A 21,544-nucleotide genomic window follows, 5' to 3' on the forward strand; every position below is an offset into this window, starting at 1 on the left:
TAGAGGAGGGTAAAGCCATGTTAAAAGATCGCTGTTCCCAAAGATCGAGGTCAGAGGCTTGAGTCTAAGGCATAGAGTGTATCATGTTGAAGATGAGCGGGTGGCAGCGACAGAGCCAAAATCAGAGCCGCAAGCTAAGGAGAGAGGTGAGTACTGACACCCCCCCCCCCCATCTACCCTTTATTCTTCCATCCTCGTGAACACTAGTTGTCCTCTCGAAGTTGGGGCACCCAGTCTTTAGGTTGTGGTCCCACCCCTTCCATAATGAAGTTAATGACGGTCCGAGGAAGGGATTGGCAGAACCTTTTATTCGGGAGAGGTGCTTACAGACCCCTCTTACTTTGGACAACAGCGTTACCCAATGCCTGCTTGGATCTTGGGCCCTGCTCTGTGATGTTGGGCAAAAGGGCTCACCTACCCTCAGGAGATTATTCCATTTTCTCCGGTTGCTAACCCCAGGCCTCCACATTAGGCCTGTCCGGTGGGAGGCAGGGCAGCAGGACACACCCACAAGCCTAGAAGCTTGGGTGACCGTAGCTTAGGTCGCTGCCTCCGCTTTGCCACCAGCGGCTCCACCCCGATCTTATATTCGAGGCAGTGTCTCAGGGCCAGCGTCACTACGTCGGTAGCTGGGGCTCCTGAGCCCTACACAGAACAGCCTTTCCACACCTTAGTAAAGGACAGAACCTTCAGGAGACTTAATAGCCTCTGGGAGGAAGGGTGCCAATGGACAGGGAGCAGAGATGGGATTTTCCCTTTCCTCCAGAGGTACCTGGGCCTCCTGCACAAGAGAGCATCCTGGATCTTTTAAATGTGGGAAGTCATTTGGGGTCTCCCCAGTGTATTGTCATTCCCCTGGGATTGGTCCCTGCTTCTTTCCCCCTCTGTCCTGTCTCCAGTTAATCTCTGTGTAACCATTGCATCAGGCCAGCCCCCTGTTTGGCTCTGCAGCCCTCTGGTGTGGAGCTCTACTCTAGTGCTGATGAAAGCCACATCCCAGGCACTGGAAGGCAAGGAGGGTTCCCCAGGGAGGACAGCCCTGCAGAGAAACACTAAGGGTGATATTGCATCTACAGTCCCTAGGGATAGGCAGCTGCTGCGGGGCCTCTGGGATTCATCCTCCCTTTCCTATAAGAGAGATGAGGGAGAATTTATCCATTCATTCCTAACAAACACTTAATGAACACCTACTATATGCTAATTGGGGCACAGGATACATCCATGAACAAGAGGAAAAATCTAATCTGCTCTTTCAGAGCTTACAGTTCAATGGGAAAAGGCATACCGTAAACAGTTGAATGCCACAGAGAAAACTAAAGCATGGAAGGGTAGAGAATGCTCAGGGTGGGGATTATGGTTTTATATTGGATAGTCATGAATTTCCTGAGATGACAAATGAGTTGAGAGGTGAAGACAGTAAGCCATGCATATATGTGGAAGAGCTTTCCAGGAGAAGGACCAGCAAGAAAAAGAGGTCGTAAGGTAGGAGCATGCATAGTATCTTTATGTAAAAAGCAGCAGCTAGGTGGCTGAACTAGAGTGACCAAGAGAGAGTCGTCATTGAGAAATCCAGGGCAGGGAAGGAACACACTGTGTAGGGCCTTCTAAACCATTTTAAGAACTTTAATATGCATGAAATTGGAAGTCACTGGAGGATTTTGAACAGAGAAATGAAGTGACTTGAATTAAGTTTTAAAAGGCCCACTCTGGCTACTATGTTGTAAACAGAGTCAGGAAGGGGTAGCAAGAGCAGAAACCTGCACTCAAGAGGTTTTGCCAGTCATCCATGAGGTAATAAACTTGATCTAGATTGGAAACAATGGAATCTGTGAGAAATGTTTAGATTCTGGGTTACTGAAGAATGAGTTAAGAAATATTGCTGGTGGTTTAGATTGAATTGTAGGGTTTGAGAGGAGGGGAATTGATGATGCCAAGGTTTCTGGCATAAGCAACTAGAGTTGCCATTTACCAAGATGGATAAGACCTCGGAAGAGGAAAACTAGCAGTTCTTCTTTGAACATATTAAGCCTGAGATGCCTATTAGACATCCAAAAGGAGATGGCATGTAAGCAGTTAGATAATAGTTAGAGGTCCACTCTGGCAATGTATATTTGGAGGATGTCAATGTGGGAATGTAATTAGGAAAATGCCACTTGATTTGTTCCTTTCTCTGTAGTCTAATCCTTACCCTAGCAGGTTTGAGGCTTGCCTTGAATTTAGAGAAAGCTGAGTTGGCTAGGACTTTCCTATTATGTAACCAGGACTACAAATGTCAGCAACTAAAAATAAAGGAAACTAGGCTCTCATCTGTCCTTGGAAATGGCTACAGGGACTGTTAACTAGCCATACTTTACAAGACAAGAAGGAAGGATCAATAGGAGGCTAGAGATAAAAGAACCTGCCTCTCTCTCTCTTCCAAAAATGGCTAACATTTATCTTTGATCCCCACAGTGTTCCAGAAGGAAGTGTATCTTCATACATCACCACACCTGAAAGCAGGTAAACTGAACTAGCACTTCCCCCAAACCAACTCCTAAGAAATGCTGCTTAGGCTCCCTTCATTGGCACCCTACAAAGTTATGAAAATGCCTAGAGAAGATGGGAAAGGTTTTGAATCTGAGCAGGCTTTTGCTGTCAGACCATGTCTATCCACCTGGCCTGTCCCTAACAAGGTGACAAAAAATCACTATTCTTAGAGCATGTCCTAATCGAAAGCTGCCTCTGAGTAAGCAGTCAGCCCCAACAAAGATAACTGGTTTGTCTTACACACTTCAATCTCCAACAAGGTTAGACTGACCCACAGGACCTCCCACACAGGAGAAAGAAGCACAAATAAGTCTGGTAATTGCCCCTGGAAAACTACCAATTGAGTTCCCCAGGGCAATTTTTACTAGGATCCCATAAGAACGTACATCTAGGCATTTGTTTGACGTGCTGGGCAAAAGCAAGGAGGGAATATTAGTATAAACTAGGGGATGATAAATTTTAAGGGGCCAGATAGTACTCTAGATATTGAGGGCCACAGTTTCCATCACAGCTATTCATCTCCACTGTTGTAGCATTAAAGCAGCCAGAAACAATATCTAAATTAATGGATGTGGTCATGTTACAATAAAACTGTATCTGCAAACCATGCAGCAAGCCAGTTTGCCAGCCTGTGATATAGACTGTTTGACTGTTTTGAGGTGATATTCGGCCCCCCGCCCCTCTACTCTTCCAAGTATGTCCTTTTCCAGAGCCTGATCCAGCTGCAGCAATGGCAGCCGAGTCTTTGCATTTCTCCTTTGGGACATTGTCCAGCTGGGAGCTAGAAGCCTGGTATGAGGACCTGCAGGAGGTGCTGTCCTCAGATGAAAATGGGGGTACCTATGGCTCACCTCCTGGAAATGAGGAGGTGAGAATACTACATCTAAAGCTAGGGGGGAATGTTGATCTTCCCTTCTCTACTAATAGCACCTACCTTTCCTCATTCCTTTGAAGGAAGAATCAAAAACCTTCACCACTCTTGACCCCGCCTCTCTGGCTTGGCTGACAGAGGAGCCAGGACCAGCAGAGGTCACAAGCACCTCCCAAAGCCCTCGCTCTCCAGATTCCAGTCAGAGCTCCCTTGCTCAGGAGGAAGAAGAGGAAGACCAAGGAATACCCAGGAAACGGAAACGGAGTGGCCAATCTCCAGCCCGGGCTGGAAAGCAACGCATGAAGGAGAAAGAACAAGAGAATGAAAGGAAAGTAGCACAGCTAGTTGAAGAGAATGAACGGCTCAAGCAGGAAATTGAACGCCTGACCAGGGAAGTGGAGGCAACTCGCCGAGCTCTAATTGACCGAATGGTCAATCTGCACCAAGCATGAACACTTGGGACCATGACATCCCCTTCGGGCCACTACCAACTTTTCCCAGAAGTAGCTACTGACCACCTTCTTACCAGTGCCAATGATGTGACCTTCAGCCTCACATCTACAGAAGGGGGAAAGCTAGGGGTAGACAACAAGAAAGGGTCTTAGCATATATATATTGTACATTTATTTACTACTGTCCCTATCCATTAAAGTGACTCTTGATAAGCCAAGTTCTCACTTTCACTTTTTCTTTTTGCCTTTAGGGGTTTCAAGGGGTTTCCCCTCAGCTAGAGCCAACTGTTTCTTCAGTTCCAAGAGTTTAGCCACCTCTGCAGCAACCTGGTTCTTGTCTGCCTTTTGTGCTTTCAGTTCTCGGACAATGTTGCCCTAAGAGAAGAGGAAAGGGGTGGGGAAATAAGAACAGTGAGACTAGAAATGACCTATGTAGGATTCGGCTTTTCCAATCTCCCACACAGGGCTTAAGCTTTGTACCTGTTTTGTCACTTCATCCATCAGCACCTTTATCTGCTGCGGTCCAGCTGTTGTCACAGTCTCTACATCTGTTGTCACAGTCTCTACATCTGTTGGTTTGCGAGATGCTTTTGCCTAAAGAACAAAAGGGTTAACACCTGTCACTGTAACTATCCCGACCTTTTTAAATGACATCTCAGGAATAAAGTGATTACTTTTAACGCCAAGGACTTTTCTAGCTAAGACAGGAAAGAAAAACTGTAAGTGAGGAAGCAGCAGGGCCAAAAGACAGTGATGAGTGAGGACTATTTAGGGACACTAAGGAGATGACACTGGCTCGCTTTCTTACCTGGCCCCCACCAAATCGCTGTTTCAGACTTTCAATCTGGTCATTTTCCAATTTTTGGAACAAGGGACTGACCTGTAAGAAAAGAATTCCAGAATCGCTCATTAGGTATTATCTCTATCAGACTATACAGAGGGGGCCTCTCCAACCGCAAGTGCTGATTGAGAAACTGTAAATGCTTTAGAAGAAATGTAAGTGTAACATTGAGCAAATACCTGCTAATTTTAGTTAAGAATCTAGAAAACTCCCGGCAGTTAATATAAAAGCCCAAAGTATTAACAGCATCCAGGACTATTTAAACTATTTAATACTAGGTTGATGCAGAAGTTTTAGAGGTAAACTTACTTTATCATCTTGTGTCAAAGAAGAAATGGCTACCCTGTATTCTCAAAGCTCACTGCCTGTTAGCATTATGGAGACCAGGTGATCATGGTATTTCTTCAAACATCTATCATATTCTACTCAGTTTTATGTGCCAGGTTCTGCGTTCTGGCGTGAAGAACGATGAAATATGGGCTACAGATAATACTGGGCTCAAAACCAATACCAAGGACTTTATATCGGAAACAAGCCTAGGTGCAGAGTGGGTAGGAGTGGGGAAGGGTTTCAGAGACTAGCTGTGAGAGGTCTGTGCCCAAAGTAAATTTTATGACCCTGCCTAAAAGCCTGCCAGCATGGTAAATGTAGGAATTTTAAAAAAAGATTTATTCTTCCAACCCTCAGACACCTACTGTGCCAATCTGATGTCCTGCTGGTAAGGTACACAAGAAGTCTGTGGACAGGATACTGCAGGCTGGAAGTGGGAGCTGCAGCTGGGCCGCAATGGTGGTGCTAACCGTGGGCATGTAAGGCTGGAGCATGATGGACAGCAAGGCAGCTATATTCACTGCCAAGCCTGTCACTGTCCCTGCTCGCTGCCTGGGGAAGAAAAGATGTTAGTCAGGACCCTCCAAGCCACTTTATCCCTATAGGCAACCCTACCTCTTACCTACCTGTCAGCCTCGTTGCCTTTAATCCGCTTCCAGGGTTCATTCACCTGAATGTACTGGTTGCCATGGCGAGAGATGGTAAGGATACTACGTAAGGCATCCCGGATGCTGGGAAGGGAGGCAGGCCAAGGTATAAGATCCTGGAGGTATGGGGCTCTCAAATATGCCAGCAGATCACTGGATGAGATGGATGTAGGTTACTTACCGAACCTTCTCTAGCAGCTGGTGATAGTGGTGGAGCTCCAGGGTGACATGGGCCAGCAGGCGCTGATCATCAGAGGTAAGCACCATCTCAGGCACATAACCCCCAAAAAACTTAGACACAAACATCCCAGCTCTTGATGGGAATAAGGAAGGAGAGGGGAGAGAAAAAAGTAGTTACTGCCCAGTCTCCTCATAGAGATTTAATCCCATATTCATAATTCCACATTCTCTCAGAACTGACACCTCCTGGCTCCCTCTATCTAGAAGGCAAGGCTTAAAGTAGTTCCTTATTCTCTCCCCTAAGAATATGACTGTACATAAGTCATTTCATATATAGATATCCCTTGTTTAAAGAAACCTGATAAAATTAAGCAACTGTTCGTTTTATTTTTTAAAAAACACTCAATAATCAAGTTGAAATATATGTAAACTGCTATCAAATAGTAAGGACTATCTATTAAATGTGGTTAATGACAAAACCTAAAAGATTAAGTAGCCATGGAGGATTTTTTTAGATCACAGAATAGCTGAGATAGGGACCAACAATGAAATGTGAGCCTAAAGCGTATAGCAGAAGTCTATCCATACACTAAAATAAATCCTCCTTTCAGCCAAACTTTCCAATGATCTGCAAGTGAACTTCTTTGTTGGAAAAAACACATTTCCAATTCTACAAAGAAAATAATAATCTACAAAACTTCACTTTGTGACCAACTCTGCTAAATCACATCTCTACAATTGACTTGCCCCAAGCATACATAGCCTGCTATGTTCTAGGAATATGTCCCAGTAGATAGAAATCCACTTTCCACATTATCCTCCCTATCCCTCCCAGCCTCCTGCCCATTCACCAGCCCTCTTCATATTCGTATCTCTCCCACTTCATGAAGCATAGTTAGCCCCACTCCAGCTCATCTGCTGACCGTGACCCCTTGCCAAGTCCCACCTGTTGATGAAGTTGCCCAGGTTGTTAAGCAGCTCAGAGTTGTTCTTCAGCAACATGTCTGTCCAGGAGAAGGCACTGTCCTGGCCCTCAGGCCGAATGTACAGCAGATAGAAGCGCCAGATGTCAGCAGGGATCCCTGTGTCCTGGGCCATGTCCCCAAACACTCCCACACCCCGGCTCTTAGAGAATTTCCCATCCTCATAATTCAGGTACTCTGGACAGGAAAAGAGAATGAATGAGAACCATTTGTTCAAATCATGCCCTTCCGTCTCCAACCCACTAACTCTTCTTTCCTCTCCTTCACCTTAACTAGTGGTGTTCAGCAACATTCCTCTTCAAGTAGCTGGCCTGCACAGAACTTAGGAGACCTTTCCTCTCCGTTCTGGCCTTTTACCCAATTGCTTCTACCCGTTACAAAGTTTTAGTTTTGGACTTTTGCTTTCTTCAGGTTCTTGTTTCCTTCTGGGTTGAATTCTCATGTTCTAATTATTTCTTATTTCATCTCTACTCCTAAGACCTTTCCAAGATGTTCCACATACTGCCTCAGCCTTCATTCCCCATGACTATCCCAGTCAAGTCTTCAAAGGTACCTGTAGCAATGAGGTGGCTGACCAAGGTGTAGTTGTCCTCAGCACCCAGGGCTGAACAAGGAAAGACTAAGCCGTGGAAGGGAACATTGTCTTTGGCCATGAACTGATAGAGGTTCACCTATGGAATATAGTTGGAAGGCAGAGTTTCTGAGACCTTTTTCAAAAGCCTAAGAAAGATCAGATTACCCAACTCTAACCACCCCATTCCTCCACCCAAACACACACATGCATGCAACCTCCCCAAGAATTCCTGGCTAACCAAGAATTGCTCACTTGCTCTGGGTTCTTCCACCATTTCTCCCATTGATCTGTATAGTTGGCTGTGATAGACAGGTAACCAAAAGTGGCATCAAACCATACATAGAATACCTGGAGAATCAAGAGAGAGATATAGTAGGATGAAGGAACATTAGGAAAACCTCACCAACCCAAAGTCTCAGATTGAAATTAGACATAATTGACAATCTATTCTGCTTGCCCAGGGTCTCAACCTCAAGACTGAATAATGTGAGATATGAGTAAACCATAGGCTTTTTACCTTGTTCTCAAAACCTTCTAAGGGTACAGGGGTTCCCCATTTGAGGTCTCGTGTTATGCAGCGTGGCTTGAGGCCATCCCGAAGCCAAGAACGAATGATGAACCGGGCATTGGGTGTCCAGTCACTGCCAGGCAATGTCTTTCCCAACCATTCCTCCAGTCGGTCTTCCAGCTAAAATGGCAGAGAGAGACAGAGGGCTGATTTAGGATAGTCTCATACACGGTTGTTAGCCTAAGGATAAATATGTACAACATTTCTGTAGTCTGGCAATACAGAATTAAAATTAAACGACTCGTGAATTTGACATAGCAATTATACTTCTAGAAAATTTTCAACAGAAATATTCATACAAGAGTGTATAGATGTATATATAAAGAAGTACACCGTTCATCATAGCAAAAAAATTGAAACTATGGCTCAGAAAAGTTTAAAGAAAAATGATTTATTGATATAATGAATTACTTGTAAGGCCATTAAAAAGAGGGAGGTAAACCTTTATGTAATTGACATGTACATATCTCCCCACGATGCATTATTAATTAAAGCAAATTGCAAAACAATAATAGATGGTATAATCCTATAACTACACAAGTAAATGTTAATATACAGACCAATATAAGCCCAGAAAAAACTCTGAAGGAAAATCTATGTCAGTGCTGTATTTTCAGATGGGATTATGGGGAACGTGCACTTTAACACCATATATTCCCAGCTGAATTTTAAACACAAGCTTATATCACCTTTGTAAGCAGAAAAACAAAACTACATCTTTTTTTATGTGACTCATCCACATAAATACCATAGTTTCTGAAACCCGACAACATACTCTGTTGGCAAGGCTACAAGGAAATGCACACTCATATATTGTTTGTGGGAATGCAAAAGTGGAATAACACCCACTGAGGAAAATTTAGCAATAAATTATATATGCATTTATCCTTGATACTTTTAAGGAATTTATCCTAAAGATACATTTCCAACAGTACAAAAATACACATATACAAGGTTATTTACTGCAACATCATTTGTAATTGCAAAATACAGTAAGTCTTCATTTAACATCATGGATAGGTTCTGCAACTTTAAGTAAAACAACATATAATGAAACCAATTTTACCATAGGCTAATTGATATAACAACATTGAGCAAAATATTATTTGAAGACTTGATGTACTAGAAACTACCTAAATGGAGAACACAGAAAATTGATTAAATAAATCATGGTACCTACACAGAATTAATACTATGCAGCTGTTTAAAAATAAATAAATAAATAAGGATGATCTCTATGAACTGATATGGAATGACTTTCAGAACACACTGTTAGGTGAAAGACGAAATGCAAAAACCTATATGCAGTATGCCATATTTTGTGTAAGGAAGAAAAATAACATAAATATGTATATGTATATATACATATCTTTACATATAAACTTATCTTTATAAAAGTAAACACACTAAGAATAAATCAGAAAATGAAGGGGATCACCCATAGAAGATGGAAGAATAAGCAAGCACAGACAGGAAACAGAATGACACTTTTTTTCAGTACACCTTTTGGTATGGTTTTGATTTTTAGAAGCACATTGATGTCCTACATATTCAAAAAATTAAATTAGCAAGCATGAGAGAAAAAAACTAAAAGCAAATGAAACGAACTTACTAAATTATTTCAGTAACATAACCACAATGAAGGGGGTAAAAACAACTAAGACAGTTTTGAAAACATTATTTGATTATATACCCTCAGTTGCGGTGAAGAGGCAGGACTGCAGACAAACTCTAAACTTTTTTTAGTAGGTTTTTTGGTAGTGGTATAGGTGAAGCAATTCTGCAAATATTTTTAGGTATACTATAGGATGAGCAAATGAGTAATGTTGTTGCTATGGAAGAAGGGAGATACAAATATGAAATGAGGGAAAGTGAGAAAGAATCCTGCTGGGATGGTCTGGAATTGCAGGTGTCAGTGTGAACCTAAAATTAATGCTTAACTCTCTTTGCCTAAACGGCCTAGAAGCAAAGACACCCCAGTAGCAATGAGCACATCTAAATTTGGTCTCTAATACTGTTCCCTACTATAGTGAACCAGGGCTTTGTAGAGAAACAGTTGATTCCAAGACTGGAATGATGAATCCAGAATATCATTATGCCAAAAAATAAGGAAGTACTTTAAAAATGGTGGGGAGATCTTGAAAACACACACAGAAATAATCTTGAAGAGGCTTCCACTGGCCGAGGAATAATTTGAACATGAAAATATTTTAGGATAGGTATAAATTATAAACGAATGCAAAAAATGGGAATCCACAAGCCCACACTGATAATAGATAACTAAAGAAATGAATGAACAAAGAAGGGTAAGTGTGGGACAGCATTGAAAAATCTTGATGAAAACTGATTCAAGGAAGAATGATTACATAAATATATGCTAAATTTAAAAGGAATCTTTCACTAAAGAGCAAGGTATTTGCATGATCTTGAAAGTGTATTTCCGCAGAATGTTTATAACTTGCAAAGGAGAAAATATTAGTTATACTTTAGAGAAACTGAATAACGCCTTGACTAAACAAAATTAACACTGTCCATGAGGGAGAAATGGCCATTGTGTGTCTCTCGAAAAGATGTAATACCATTTATGTAGTATTCCAACTGAGGAAGCATAACCTGAATCTAATTGTTAGGAAACACGAATCAAATCCAAAATCAGGAATATTCTATTTTTAAAAGGGGGTTAAGATCTAAATTCTTTAAAACTGTTAACGTCACAAAAGATAAAAGCTGGAGAACTGTTTCAGATGAAAATGAACGAAATATATAAAAACTAAATACAATACATGATCCCAAACTAGATTCCATACTAAAAGAAAACTAATGTTATAAAGGATACTATTAGGACAATGGACAAAAGTTGAATATGGTTGGTAGATCAGACAACTATATCATGTTAATTTTTTTGAAATTGTTAAGTATACTATGATTATGTAAGAATATGCCTTTTGTCTTAGAAAATACACACTGAAGTATCTAAGGGTAAAGTGGACAAGTTTATACAGTTCATTCTCATAGATATGACATTTCTGGAATAGACGCAAAGGAAAACAAGCAGTAGTAAATACCTCTGGTAAGCAGGCTTGGGGCTTAGTGGCCCTGGGTCTTTTGCTTTGGGCCCATTATTTGTTTCATCTTTTTATGATGCATAACTTTTAAATGGAAATTTAAAACATTTAAGAGTGATATGGTACAGATTTGTGGCTGAGGCAGAGGGGGCAGAAGAAGCTGGGCAGATCAAGATGAGGGAAAGGCCCACTTACCTTTGGCAGGTCCAGAAATAGGTGCTGAGAGGATTTCACCACAGGGCATGACCGGCAAAGTTTACACTGAGGATTCTGTGAAGAGAAATTCCAGAGAAGGGGTGATCAAAAGTGGGAGTCAGGATCAGGACTGGAGGCCAGGACTGTCCCGGCAAGGGGAGAGGCCACAGAGGTATGAGTTCCTCAGTCTGCCATCTAGCTTAGCTTCAAGCTCACATGCAGCCAACTCTTTGGGCCTTCTGTGAACTTGGAGACTCAAGACTACATAACACAACATTTGTGACTCTGAGTTTCACGTCTCTGTCCTATCACTCCAAAGAATAGGAAAAAGCATTCTCTGAGTAATACACTATATGCAACTGTGTGAGGGGAGGCAGAAGCAACAACAAAAAAAAGACATACAACTTATTTCCTTGAGGAAGTTACAATCCAGCTAGGGAGAGAGGGTTTGCATGGGAAACCTCTAGAAAGCAAAATGTCAATAAATACTTATTTTCGCAGTAGGAACTGACTATATAAAATCTGAAGGGCAATGACTATAAATGGTTAGGTGGGGCTAATTGAGGGAAGCTTCCAAGTAAATTTTGATCTGGCTTTTTGATGGTGAGAAGCTATAACTCTCTCAGGACCTCTCTCCCGAACTCTATATGCCTATATCCAATTGCCTACTTGACATCTCTCCTTGGGTGTCTTAAGAGGCAACTCAAATTTAACAAACTCAAACAGCCTCACTGCGTCCCACCAGAAAGCTTGTTCTTCATCCAATCATACCCATATTCGTAGATGGTACTGCCATCTATGCAAGCTGGTCACCAAGCCAACAATTTACAAGTCATCGTTTTCTTGACTTCCCCCTCACCCCGAATTTCAGTCTAATTCCAGAGTCTGCCCCCAAAACATATCTCAAATCCTTTTTTTCCCCCATTTCTACTGCTAGTCCAAGCCAACATCCTCCCATTTTTGAACTACCACTCTAGCCTCCAAACTGGTCTCCCCACTTTCTCTCATGTTTCCCTTCTATCCATTTTCCGCAGAGCAGCTTGCCATTCAACTCCTGCAAGGCTTGCTTACCAGGCCCTGGTAATCTGATGTCGTCTCAGTCCACCCTCCCTCTCACTCACTATGGTACAGCTACATTGGCCTTTTCGATTCCACTTTTTCAGCTCCTTGCTGCCTTGAGCCTTTGCATTTCCTGGTCCTTCTGCTTAACCCCATTCATTGCCTGGCTTGCTACTTTTCATTCCTCAGTTAAACTCTCAGTTCAGATGTTACCTCCTCTGAGAGGCCTTCTCTAATCACCTATCTTAAATAGTCCCCCAGAAGTCACTCTCTATCGCTACCTTTCCCAGCAGTTTATTCTATAATTATATTGTCTTTAGTTTCCTCCCCGCACTAGATAAAAGGCTGTCTTGTTCATTGCTATATCCTCAACACCTAGAACTATGACTTTTCTGTTGTAAAGAATCAAAAAATGTTTGTTGAATGAACAAACAAATGCGTAAACATGGAGTAGAAGAGGAGACAGTGTTTATGGAAGAGAGAATACAGTAAACAAATGGAAATCAGGTGGTCTGAAGCAGGAGAAACCTAGGAAAGTGCAAACTCAACTTGTCCATTTCCTAGCACAATGCTAAGGACGTAGTAAGTGTTCATTAAATATTTATCCAATGAATTGAATGATGAGTTCCTGAGATGGAGCAGAAAGAGTCACTGGTGAAAGGTCTTGAAAGCTAAAACAAAAATCTTGAAAGGACCAAGACCTGGGCTCCTTACAAATAGATTGTCTCCTTCAGGGCTCCCATGAGACCCTCTACTCACCTTGAGCTCAATGGCATTGATGAGCTTGCCACACTTGTCACACTGGTCACCCCGGGCCTCCTCATAGCCACAGAAGGGACACACACCCTCCACAAAGCGGTCAGCCAGAAAGCGGGCACAGCTCTCACACCGCAGTTGCTCCACAGTATCTTGCAGCACAAAACCTCGGTTCCACAACCGCTGGAAAATATCCTGGGTGATTCTGGCAAGGTGAGCAAGGGGTATGAGAAGGACAGGTTAGTGGAAGTTGGAAGTGGTGCATCCTTCCCTTCTGCAACTCCAACCAGGACCCAAGCTCATTTAGTCCAAACATCAAAGAAATCAGACAGAAGGCCTGTCAACACAAAGGCCATCTAGTCATCTTTAGGGAGTTTGATGGGATAAACCCAGACCTCTCAAATGTATTCCCCAACTCCCCACATATTCTCTTCCCTTAACACTTAAGAATCTTGTAGTTAAATACAGACTTATGTTTCGTATTCTTCATTAACAAAAATCTCCAAAAAGATAGCACTGTGCTATCTTTTATATATCCTGAAAATTCAATCAATCTAACTACTAAACCACACAACACTATTAGCTGGCAGCTGTCTACCATGTAGAGGTTTTATAAGGATGAATATCAGGCAGAGGAAAAAGAAATGTATTTGCTGTAAACAGCCAAAGGAGTGGGAGGGAATATCTTCAGACCCTGTGGCAGCTAAGAAAGAGAAGGGAGGTGGCAGAGGGAAGGCAGATACTTCCCATGAGCCTACATGCTGTCTCTTCCTTCCCTTAGCTGCTCCTTCAGCCTCTTCTGGTCAGGCACCCACACACACAAAATCCCCTTAATAATGCCTGGAATACATTTCAGGGCGATATTCACATCCTAAGTTCAGCGGATATGCCTAGATAACCATCTTGGTTCCTCTGTCTCCAGGATATTCTCACAGACCCCAGCTCCAGCCTTCACCCTCCATTTCTACCTGATCAGCGGAAACCTACTCGGTCTGCTGTGGAGTGGTAGTACGACCAAAAATATCAAAGGAGATATTAAACCAGCGGTAGATGTCGGCATGGATGACATGAAACTTGTCACAGATCTCCTGGGGGGTGAGACCTTCCTCCATAGCCTTGGTCTCTGTTGCTGTACCATACTCATCTGTCCCACACAGATAGAGGGTGTTCCACTGGCGGAGGCGGGAGTACCTAAATGAGAATATGGTGATCATGGGGGGCCATCTTAGCCCCTCCCCAAGTTCTCAGGACCCCTTCGGCCTCCACCATTGCGGTATCCTATTCCTTGGGGCCCACTGCTCCCTCAGAAGGTCTCTCCCCCAGCAGCTGGCTCCACCTGGCAAAGACATCAGCGCTGAGCACGCAACCAATGATGTTTCCAAGGTGGGGGACATTGTTGACATAAGGGAGGGCGCTGGTGATGAGCACATTTCTTTCCCCAGCCACAGGCAACCTGGAAGGGAAGGAGGAAAAGAACAGTCCATGGAATAAGATGCAAAGGTCAAGAAGGACCAAAAGTGCATCAGATACCCAGACACAGATCTAGATCTAGCCTACTGTCATAGGATCAGTTATATCTGGTTTTTACTTAAATGAACCCACATGACCATAAACTCCCTCAAAAGCTCTACGATCTCCTATAGTTGTGAATACAGGGCCCTGCCCACAGTAAGCAAACCTCTTGTACTGCTCCTAAGCAGGTGCATTCTAATACTGACCTCTATCCCTCTTTACCCTTGTGACTGCTTCTCTTTTCCATTAGCTCATTCTCAGGCTCCAACTTCCTGGGTATTGACAAAATTCTCCTGAGGCTCTGTCCAATCACCATCACTCACTACTCCTCAGACTCTGATGCCACCCAAGAACTTTCCCAGTGCTGATCTCTTCCCTCCTTCCCAGGTGCTGTGTTACTATTACCTCTAGTCACTACCTGAAATCCTTACAGCTCACCACCCAACTTTTCTCTCCCTAACCCATGTTGGTCATTTCCTCAAGGCTTGACTCAAGCCAACAGTTACCAGCTACTACCTTCATAACCACCCTCTCCTTCCTACTTTTCCAGGATCATTCCTAGTCATGTCACTCAATACGCTATTCTCTTTTGGGGCTTCATTCATCATCTTTGACAGCTCACCTGCACAGATGTATATCATGCCCTCTCCTTAAACCCAATGACTCACCAGGGCCCCTTTATTTTCCAACCATTCTCAACTTATAATCACTGGACACTGGAATCCAGTTCCAAAATCAGCTCCTTTAGGAAAGTCTTTCTTTACTGATGACTGACCTTCTACTCAGTCATCCCTGTATCCCAAGTCCCTGAGCACTCAGTAGCACACTATGTGTTCCTTTTGTATTACCCTGTAACTTCTTCCTCATTGAGTATGCTTACTACTATGGCAGATAAAAAGGTACGCCCAGGGTTCTGCCCTCAAGGGGGTTATCGTCTATTATACACCTGCTGATTGGAATCAGTGCACTGAAAGGTCAAAGGGTCAAAGGAATTCAAAGAAAGGTAAGCATACATTTTGTCATAAGATTAAGAGAAGACGTCACAGAGACAAAACTACTTCTATTAGGCCTCAAGAATGGGTTGGAATTTGCCTGATCAAGACACCGGGGATGTACTTTTGTCAGAAGGAAAAGCAAAGAAGACAGTTTGGTGTGGCTACAGGGTCTTTAATGCCAATTGTCTCTTCCTCTACACATGCATTTAAACATGTTAAGCCTATATAAACACCTGAGAAAGTCTATCTCCTTATTACCTCCAAAATGCTTAGTACTAAACCAAATCCACAGTAGGTACTCAAGAAATACTCAAAATGAGCAATGAACAAAGGATGGAGTTTCATTTATTTAAATTTTATCAAAAGCTACGGAACACTTGGCCCTGTGCCAGAAACTGGACCACATTTAAAAAAAAAAAAAAAGATAGCCTCTATTTTTAATAAGCGTACAGATTAGTGAAGAGACATGTAAAGAGATAATTATAACATGTCAATGAGAGTTTCCTGGAAATGAAGCACTCATGCTCTGTAGAAAAGGAAATGATAGAAACAGTCTCTTGAGGAACGACTGTACAGCAGGTAGGTAAGATACAGGCATTCCACAGAATAGGAACATGTGCAAAGACACCAAGGTAAGAGTATATATGAAGTCGGCCTGCCCTCCTCCCAAAACTCATCTTCACCCATTGGCCCCTTGACTATCTAACCTCCAGCCACTGGCCTGTTATCAATTTCTTAAAAACAGCCAAACTTGGACGTGGTTCCATAGTGTAGCGGTTAACACGTCTGCTTTACATGCAGAAGATCCTGGGTTCACACCCCAGTGGAGCCACAGTCCACGATCTACGGCCATGCCACCCTGAATAAGCCCGATGTCTGATCTCGAAAGCTAAGCAGGGTCAGACCTGATTAGTACCTGGATGGGAGGCCACCTAGGAAGACTAGGTGCTATAGACATAAATAAAATTAAAAAAAACACACACACACACAAAAACACACAGAACAAAAAACCCAGCCATACTCTCTTGCTCCTCAGGCCATCTTGCGCATGCTTCCTCTGAGACACCCTTCTCCACCCTTACCCTTGCCTAACCAACTCCCATTCATCTTGCAAGTCTTAGTTCAAATGTCAGTTTTTTAGAGACCTCTAAATTAATCTGTGATATTTACTCTCATGGTATCCTGTTCTTTTCCTTCATGGGATTTATCAAAACTTGTAATCATACATTTGCTCAAAAGTTTTTGAAATATCTATCTAGTCTTCTAGACTCAAAGTTCCATGAAAGCAGAGGTCTTATCTGTTTTGTTACCCTCGGTACACCCAGCTCCTAGCACATAGGGCCTGGCAAGGAGTTGACACTCAAATTTTTATCAAATGACAATATGTTCAGAACCACAAATATTTCACTTGGATGAAAAATCTGTGTGTGTGTGTGTATATACTGTCTCAGTGTAGTAGAATAACATGGGTATAGATGGGACTGATGTACAGAGTGCACAAAATTTTAAGAGAGAATAAAATTTATAAAAAGAGATAGATCTGAGAATAAAAAGAGGATGGAAAATTAAACTGGTCAGTAGCAACGGGGACCTGGCAGGCAGGTGTTGGTTCTATCAATAACTTCCACTTAAGAAATCAAGCCCAAATCATCTGTGCCAACTCACACAGGAGTCTGCTTTGGCCGAAGGGGAGGCAAGCTTCCCAGTCCCTTCTCCCAAGCAGTTACAGCGATGGTGATCTCCTCCTCAGATAGGGTGGCCAGTTCCTCCTCCTATGAAGAGTGGATAGAATCTCTCACCAGGTGAGGAGGACCCATAGAGTAAAGAAACTCTTTCCAAGCTCTGTGGGGACCCCTCTGCTCTGTTCCAAACCTCAGGCTCATTGCTGACAGCCTTCCCCTCAAGGAGGCTGGGCTGGAGCTGCTTCTGGAGGTAGGGCCGGAGGGCCAGAACACCCTGCTGCTTCAGCACAGTCTCTGCAGCTCGCTGGCATGGCTCCTGAGAACTCAGTGTCTGGAACCAGCTGTGCAGGGCACCCAGCTCCTCTGTGGGCATGGGAGAAAAAAGGGAATCAGCAGACTAGGAATGGGCAGGCGGGAGTAGACCTTCTCCCGTTCTTTGTAAAGTTTTTTTGTTGCCTTCCCCAGTTCCCTCTGCCATCTTTCTGCTATGGGGTTGGGGCTTGGAGTAGAGTGACAAGCACAGTGCTCACCAGGGAGGTAGGTGGGGTCTTGGAGTAATGGATACAGTGCTCCCCACAAAACAATGTCAGCTAGAGATTCTGTCTCCTTTGTTGCAGAGAGAGAAAAAAAGAGGTACACAAATGAGACGCTCAGTTTCTTTCCAACAGTAATAAAAATATCTAGCATTTCTTAAGTACTTCCATCTCACATTCTATGTTAAGCATTTAAAATGACCTCCCTTCATCCTTATAGCAACCCAGTGAGGTGGGTACCAATATTACCTCAATTTCAAAGATGAAAAAAATAGAGAGTTAGAAAGTTTAATGTTTTTTTCAAGGTAACACTGCTAGAGAGTGGCAGTGTTGGGGTTTGAACACTCTGAATATGCTTTTCCTTCTTAATTTTTATACCATAGAGCTTTTTCTTATTCACATCTCAAGGCCCAACTTACCCCAGCCAGGAAAGGACAGCTCCGACGACTCAAGCTGTTGTCAATGTGAATCAGGGCTCTCCGAACTGGGCCAAGAACATCTTCCCCCTTTTTGCCTTGGACCACTAGATAGTACAGGGCAGCAGACAAAGCTGGCTAAAATATGGGGACATGGGTCAGTATGGCCATGCAAAGCAAGGACCTGCCTACCATCCCCCATATCTCAGTCCCACCTGCAGTTCTGTCACTTCCCATTCCAGCCACTGGTTGGTGAGGTCATCTTGCTCCCAACCAGATAACAGAAAGAAGTATCTGCCGGAGAGAGAGCAACAGAAGGTGAAATTAGGAAAACCTATTTGTCTAGTCCATTTCTCACCCCACAGTGAAACAGTGGTTGCGAATAAAACCACACAGAGGACAGTAAGCCCTGATTTGATTCAGCCACCTCCCCACATCAAGTACCAGTACTGACCGGCAGATTGCACTAGTAGAGAAGAGGTAATTGCCACTATCCAGCTGCAAGACAGGGACCTTTGGCTGGGTCAGGAATGGGACCACACGCTCTGATGCAAAAGAAAATTGGTGAAAAACAGGGGGAAAAAAGTACTTTGTAAACTTAGAAAGACGACTTTGCATTGTTCAGGGAAGAGGGGAAGATGGGTATTCTCGACCCAGAGGTTCCAAGACAAGACCACCAACTCCGCAGACAAGCAGGTGTTCAGCGGAGACTACCAGCTGGAAACAGCAAAAGAGAATTACAGAGAAGAGGCGGTGGTACTAGGATAGTGCTGCAGTCAAGAACTGGAACAATTAAAAGTAACTAGAATATCTGAGAAAGGATCTGAGATAACAGTGGAAGAACAAAATTAACAGAGTCGGGAAAATTGGCAAAAGAACCGCTTAAGAGTTACCCAAACGGTTGGGAATGAGAAGAGTAAACCAAAAGGACTGTGTGCTTGTTTTAGGAGAGGAGAGTGAGGTTTCCTAGGAACGACAAAGAAATGCTGTCATGCGAGGAACTAGAGTGCGGGGCGTAGGGGGGTGTCTGGTAGGTGGGCAAAGGTTGGAAAGGGGCAAGGGGTTCACTGGGGTGAGGCAGGGTCCCAGAAAATGAAGGAAGGGAAGCTAAAAATGGGAGAAAGGTGTACTGAGAGTAATTAAGGGAAGTGACTGATGAAAAGATGTGACTGGAAAGGAAGAAGGGATGGAGTGACCAAGGATAATGCGGGAGGAAGTTTACGGGAGTGCGTGGTAAGGTTTGGGGTTTGGCGAAGACAACTGCAGACTGGGAGTCAGGCGTGTTGGGTCCCGCGCTTCTCATCCACCGCCCGCCAGCACCAGCTCGACTACCTTCGGGGCCTACAGTGCTGATGCGCAGCTCCGCTCGGCCCTGGGCCCTCCCGGCCGCGGCCAGAACCGGCAGGCTCCCCGGGTCACCCTCGCTCACAAACAGTCTCATTTTGCCGTGGTGCCCACGCTGATGCAACCGGAACCGGCCTCCCGCCTGTAGGCTGAGCGATCATCGCGAGGCCCGCCGGGAAATGCAGTTCCGTATCACGCCACCCCGCGCGCACTGCTCCTGGCAAGCGGACTATTTCTCCCATCATGCAACACTAGGAAATAGGAAAACAGAATCATAGAGACGTAGAGGCCGCAGGTGCAGTGCTAAAGCGGCACTTTTTTGGTGGGCGGGCCTGAGGAGACGTTTACGCGTAGGGTCCAGCACACTACTAACGCCTCTAACGCCTCCGGAGGACGGTGACAGAAACCGAGGTCTGCAATCTTCTCGTTGCCCTGGCTTGACAGCGGCTACTCCCAATAACCAACTCTCCATTCAGGTTAAGAAGAATTAGAGTTGAGAGTTATGATAAACTGACTTTAGTGACACAGTGGAAATTAGTGTGAATATCCTATTAATAAAAAAGAATGTAACTATTAAATGTCGACATGCAGCTAGCTAGACAATCTCATTAAAGGGGGAGGGAACATGGGTAGGGAAAAGGTCAGATTGAGGGGAACTAAGAAGGCTGAGTTTGGCAATAAGTATATATTATACAAGGAAACACATATCAGTAATTGAGAAAGGGATCCTTCTTATTCATCTTCATACTCCTTTAAGAATAATAGTACTTATGAGTCAGGCCCTTTTCTAAGCACTTCACATATATTAATTTCATTCTCAAATATTCTATAGAAGCTCTGAGCCTTTTGAAGCTAAGTCATAAGGAGCTTTGCAGCTTCTGCTCATGCTTCGTGGAACACTCTGGTAGCCCTGAGCTGTCATGTAAGAAGTCTTACTACTCTGAGATTGCCATGCTGGAGAGGTCTTGTGGATATTCAGGCTGCCTCCAGTTGATTCCAGCATTCCTGTGTCATATGCGAATGAAGCTCTCCAGACCAACTCATCTGTGGGGGGAATATCACCAAATAACTTTAGTCAATGCTGCATGAGACAGAGGAATCATCCAGCTGAGCCCTACTCCAATTTCTGACCCATAAAATTGTGAGCTATAATAAAATGGTTGTTATTTAACAAAATACAAAAAACAAACCATGAGATAGGTTCTCTCATTCTCATTTTACAGATGAGAAAACTGAAGCACAGAGAGGTTACTTTGCACCAGGAAATGTACAAGGCATTGAAGATACAGAATTACTAACAAAATAGATACACATTTCTAACTTGGTAGAGCTCACAGACTTCCTGGGGAGTTGGATAATCAAATAATCATTAAAGTATGATGAAAGTTATAATGGAGGATGTCAAGCTTGCTGTGGGAACTCCTAGTTAGGGACCCTACCCAATTCTAAGGAGTTAAAAGAGGCTTTCTTGTACAAAGGACCTTTCGATTGAGATCTGAATGGTGAATAAGAGTTAGCCAGGTGAAGATGAGTGGGAGTGGAGAGAAGAATTGTTTCAGGCAGAGGAAACAACATATGCAAAGAACCATAGACCTCAATGAACTTTAGGAGTGTGAAGAACTAGCGTGTGGCTGGAGTATAGAGTTTGTGGTGGGGAGTGTGAGAAGGCTGGAATAAAGCAAAAAGACTGTAAAACATATAATAAAATTTGGACTTTGAGGGCAATGAGAAGCCTTTGAAAGGTTAAGTTAGGGCAGAGGCAGGGCATTTTTTGTGTTTTAGAAAGGTCACTCTGGCTTCTGTGTCGGGAATGGGCTGGTGGGGCGCAGAACTATATGCCAGGAGACTAGTTAGGAGGTTTATCATCCAGGCTAAAGAGGGTGGCAGTTCTAGGGATTAAAGGAAGTAGGTAGAGTAGATTTAGTAACCAATTAAATATGAGTGGTGAGGAAACAAGAAATGACAGTTGGCTGCCAGGTTTCTGGCATGAGCAAGTGAGTACACCCTTTGGGTGC

The 21,544-nt window shown here is 43.5% G+C and overlaps 2 protein-coding genes across 3 annotated transcripts; one reads left to right on the forward strand and one right to left on the reverse strand.

The window, feature by feature from the left end:
- Positions 1 to 8: 8 nt before the first annotated feature.
- DDIT3 (DNA damage inducible transcript 3) lies at positions 9 to 4,067 on the forward strand. 2 transcript variants are annotated; one of them, XM_016127713.2, is made up of 4 exons: positions 9 to 146; positions 2,452 to 2,499; positions 3,237 to 3,394; positions 3,481 to 4,067. In XM_016127713.2, the coding sequence occupies exons 3-4, from the start codon at positions 3,257 to 3,259 to the stop codon at positions 3,847 to 3,849; spliced, it is 507 nt and encodes a 168-aa protein (XP_015983199.1). In that variant the 5' UTR covers positions 9 to 146; positions 2,452 to 2,499; positions 3,237 to 3,256; the 3' UTR covers positions 3,850 to 4,067. The 2 variants fall into 2 exon arrangements, with proteins under 2 accessions (XP_015983199.1, XP_015983200.1); XM_016127714.2 differs by lacking the exon at positions 9 to 146 and having other exon boundaries at positions 153 to 2,499.
- On the reverse strand, positions 3,999 to 19,626 carry MARS1 (methionyl-tRNA synthetase 1). The gene is made up of 21 exons (XM_016127702.2): positions 19,518 to 19,626; positions 18,640 to 18,730; positions 18,401 to 18,479; positions 18,189 to 18,323; positions 17,767 to 17,842; positions 17,427 to 17,599; positions 17,220 to 17,326; positions 14,384 to 14,500; positions 14,035 to 14,238; positions 13,051 to 13,252; positions 11,233 to 11,307; positions 7,922 to 8,092; positions 7,657 to 7,752; positions 7,384 to 7,501; positions 6,794 to 7,007; positions 5,849 to 5,980; positions 5,647 to 5,751; positions 5,386 to 5,572; positions 4,658 to 4,729; positions 4,330 to 4,443; positions 3,999 to 4,224 (listed from the first exon to the last, which is right to left on the reverse strand). Exons 1-21 carry the CDS (start codon positions 19,624 to 19,626, stop codon positions 4,078 to 4,080), a joined length of 2,724 nt encoding a protein of 907 aa, XP_015983188.2. The 3' UTR covers positions 3,999 to 4,077.
- Between the last annotated feature and the right edge of the window lie 1,918 nt (positions 19,627 to 21,544).

This window comes from Rousettus aegyptiacus, unplaced genomic scaffold, assembly GCF_014176215.1.
Source record: "Rousettus aegyptiacus isolate mRouAeg1 unplaced genomic scaffold, mRouAeg1.p scaffold_m13_p_2, whole genome shotgun sequence".
NCBI classification, from domain to species: domain Eukaryota; kingdom Metazoa; phylum Chordata; class Mammalia; order Chiroptera; family Pteropodidae; genus Rousettus; species Rousettus aegyptiacus.

Bases quoted from the DNA above. Each gene is read 5' to 3' on its own strand.
- MARS1 (XM_016127702.2), bottom strand. From the start codon at position 19,626: ATGAGACTGTTTGTGAGCGAGGGTGACCCGGGGAGCCTGCCGGTTCTG. The intron at 18,731-19,517 runs GTAGTCGAGCTG...CTTTTGCATCAG, and splicing joins CAGCACTGTAGGCCCCGAAG to AGCGTGTGGTCCCATTCCTG. The intron at 5,752-5,848 runs GTAAGTAACCTA...CTCCCTTCCCAG, and splicing joins CAGCTGCTAGAGAAGGTTCG to CATCCGGGATGCCTTACGTA.
- DDIT3 (XM_016127713.2), top strand. From the start codon at position 3,257: ATGGCAGCCGAGTCTTTGCATTTCTCCTTTGGGACATTGTCCAGCTGG. The intron at 3,395-3,480 runs GTGAGAATACTA...ATTCCTTTGAAG, and splicing joins CACCTCCTGGAAATGAGGAG to GAAGAATCAAAAACCTTCAC.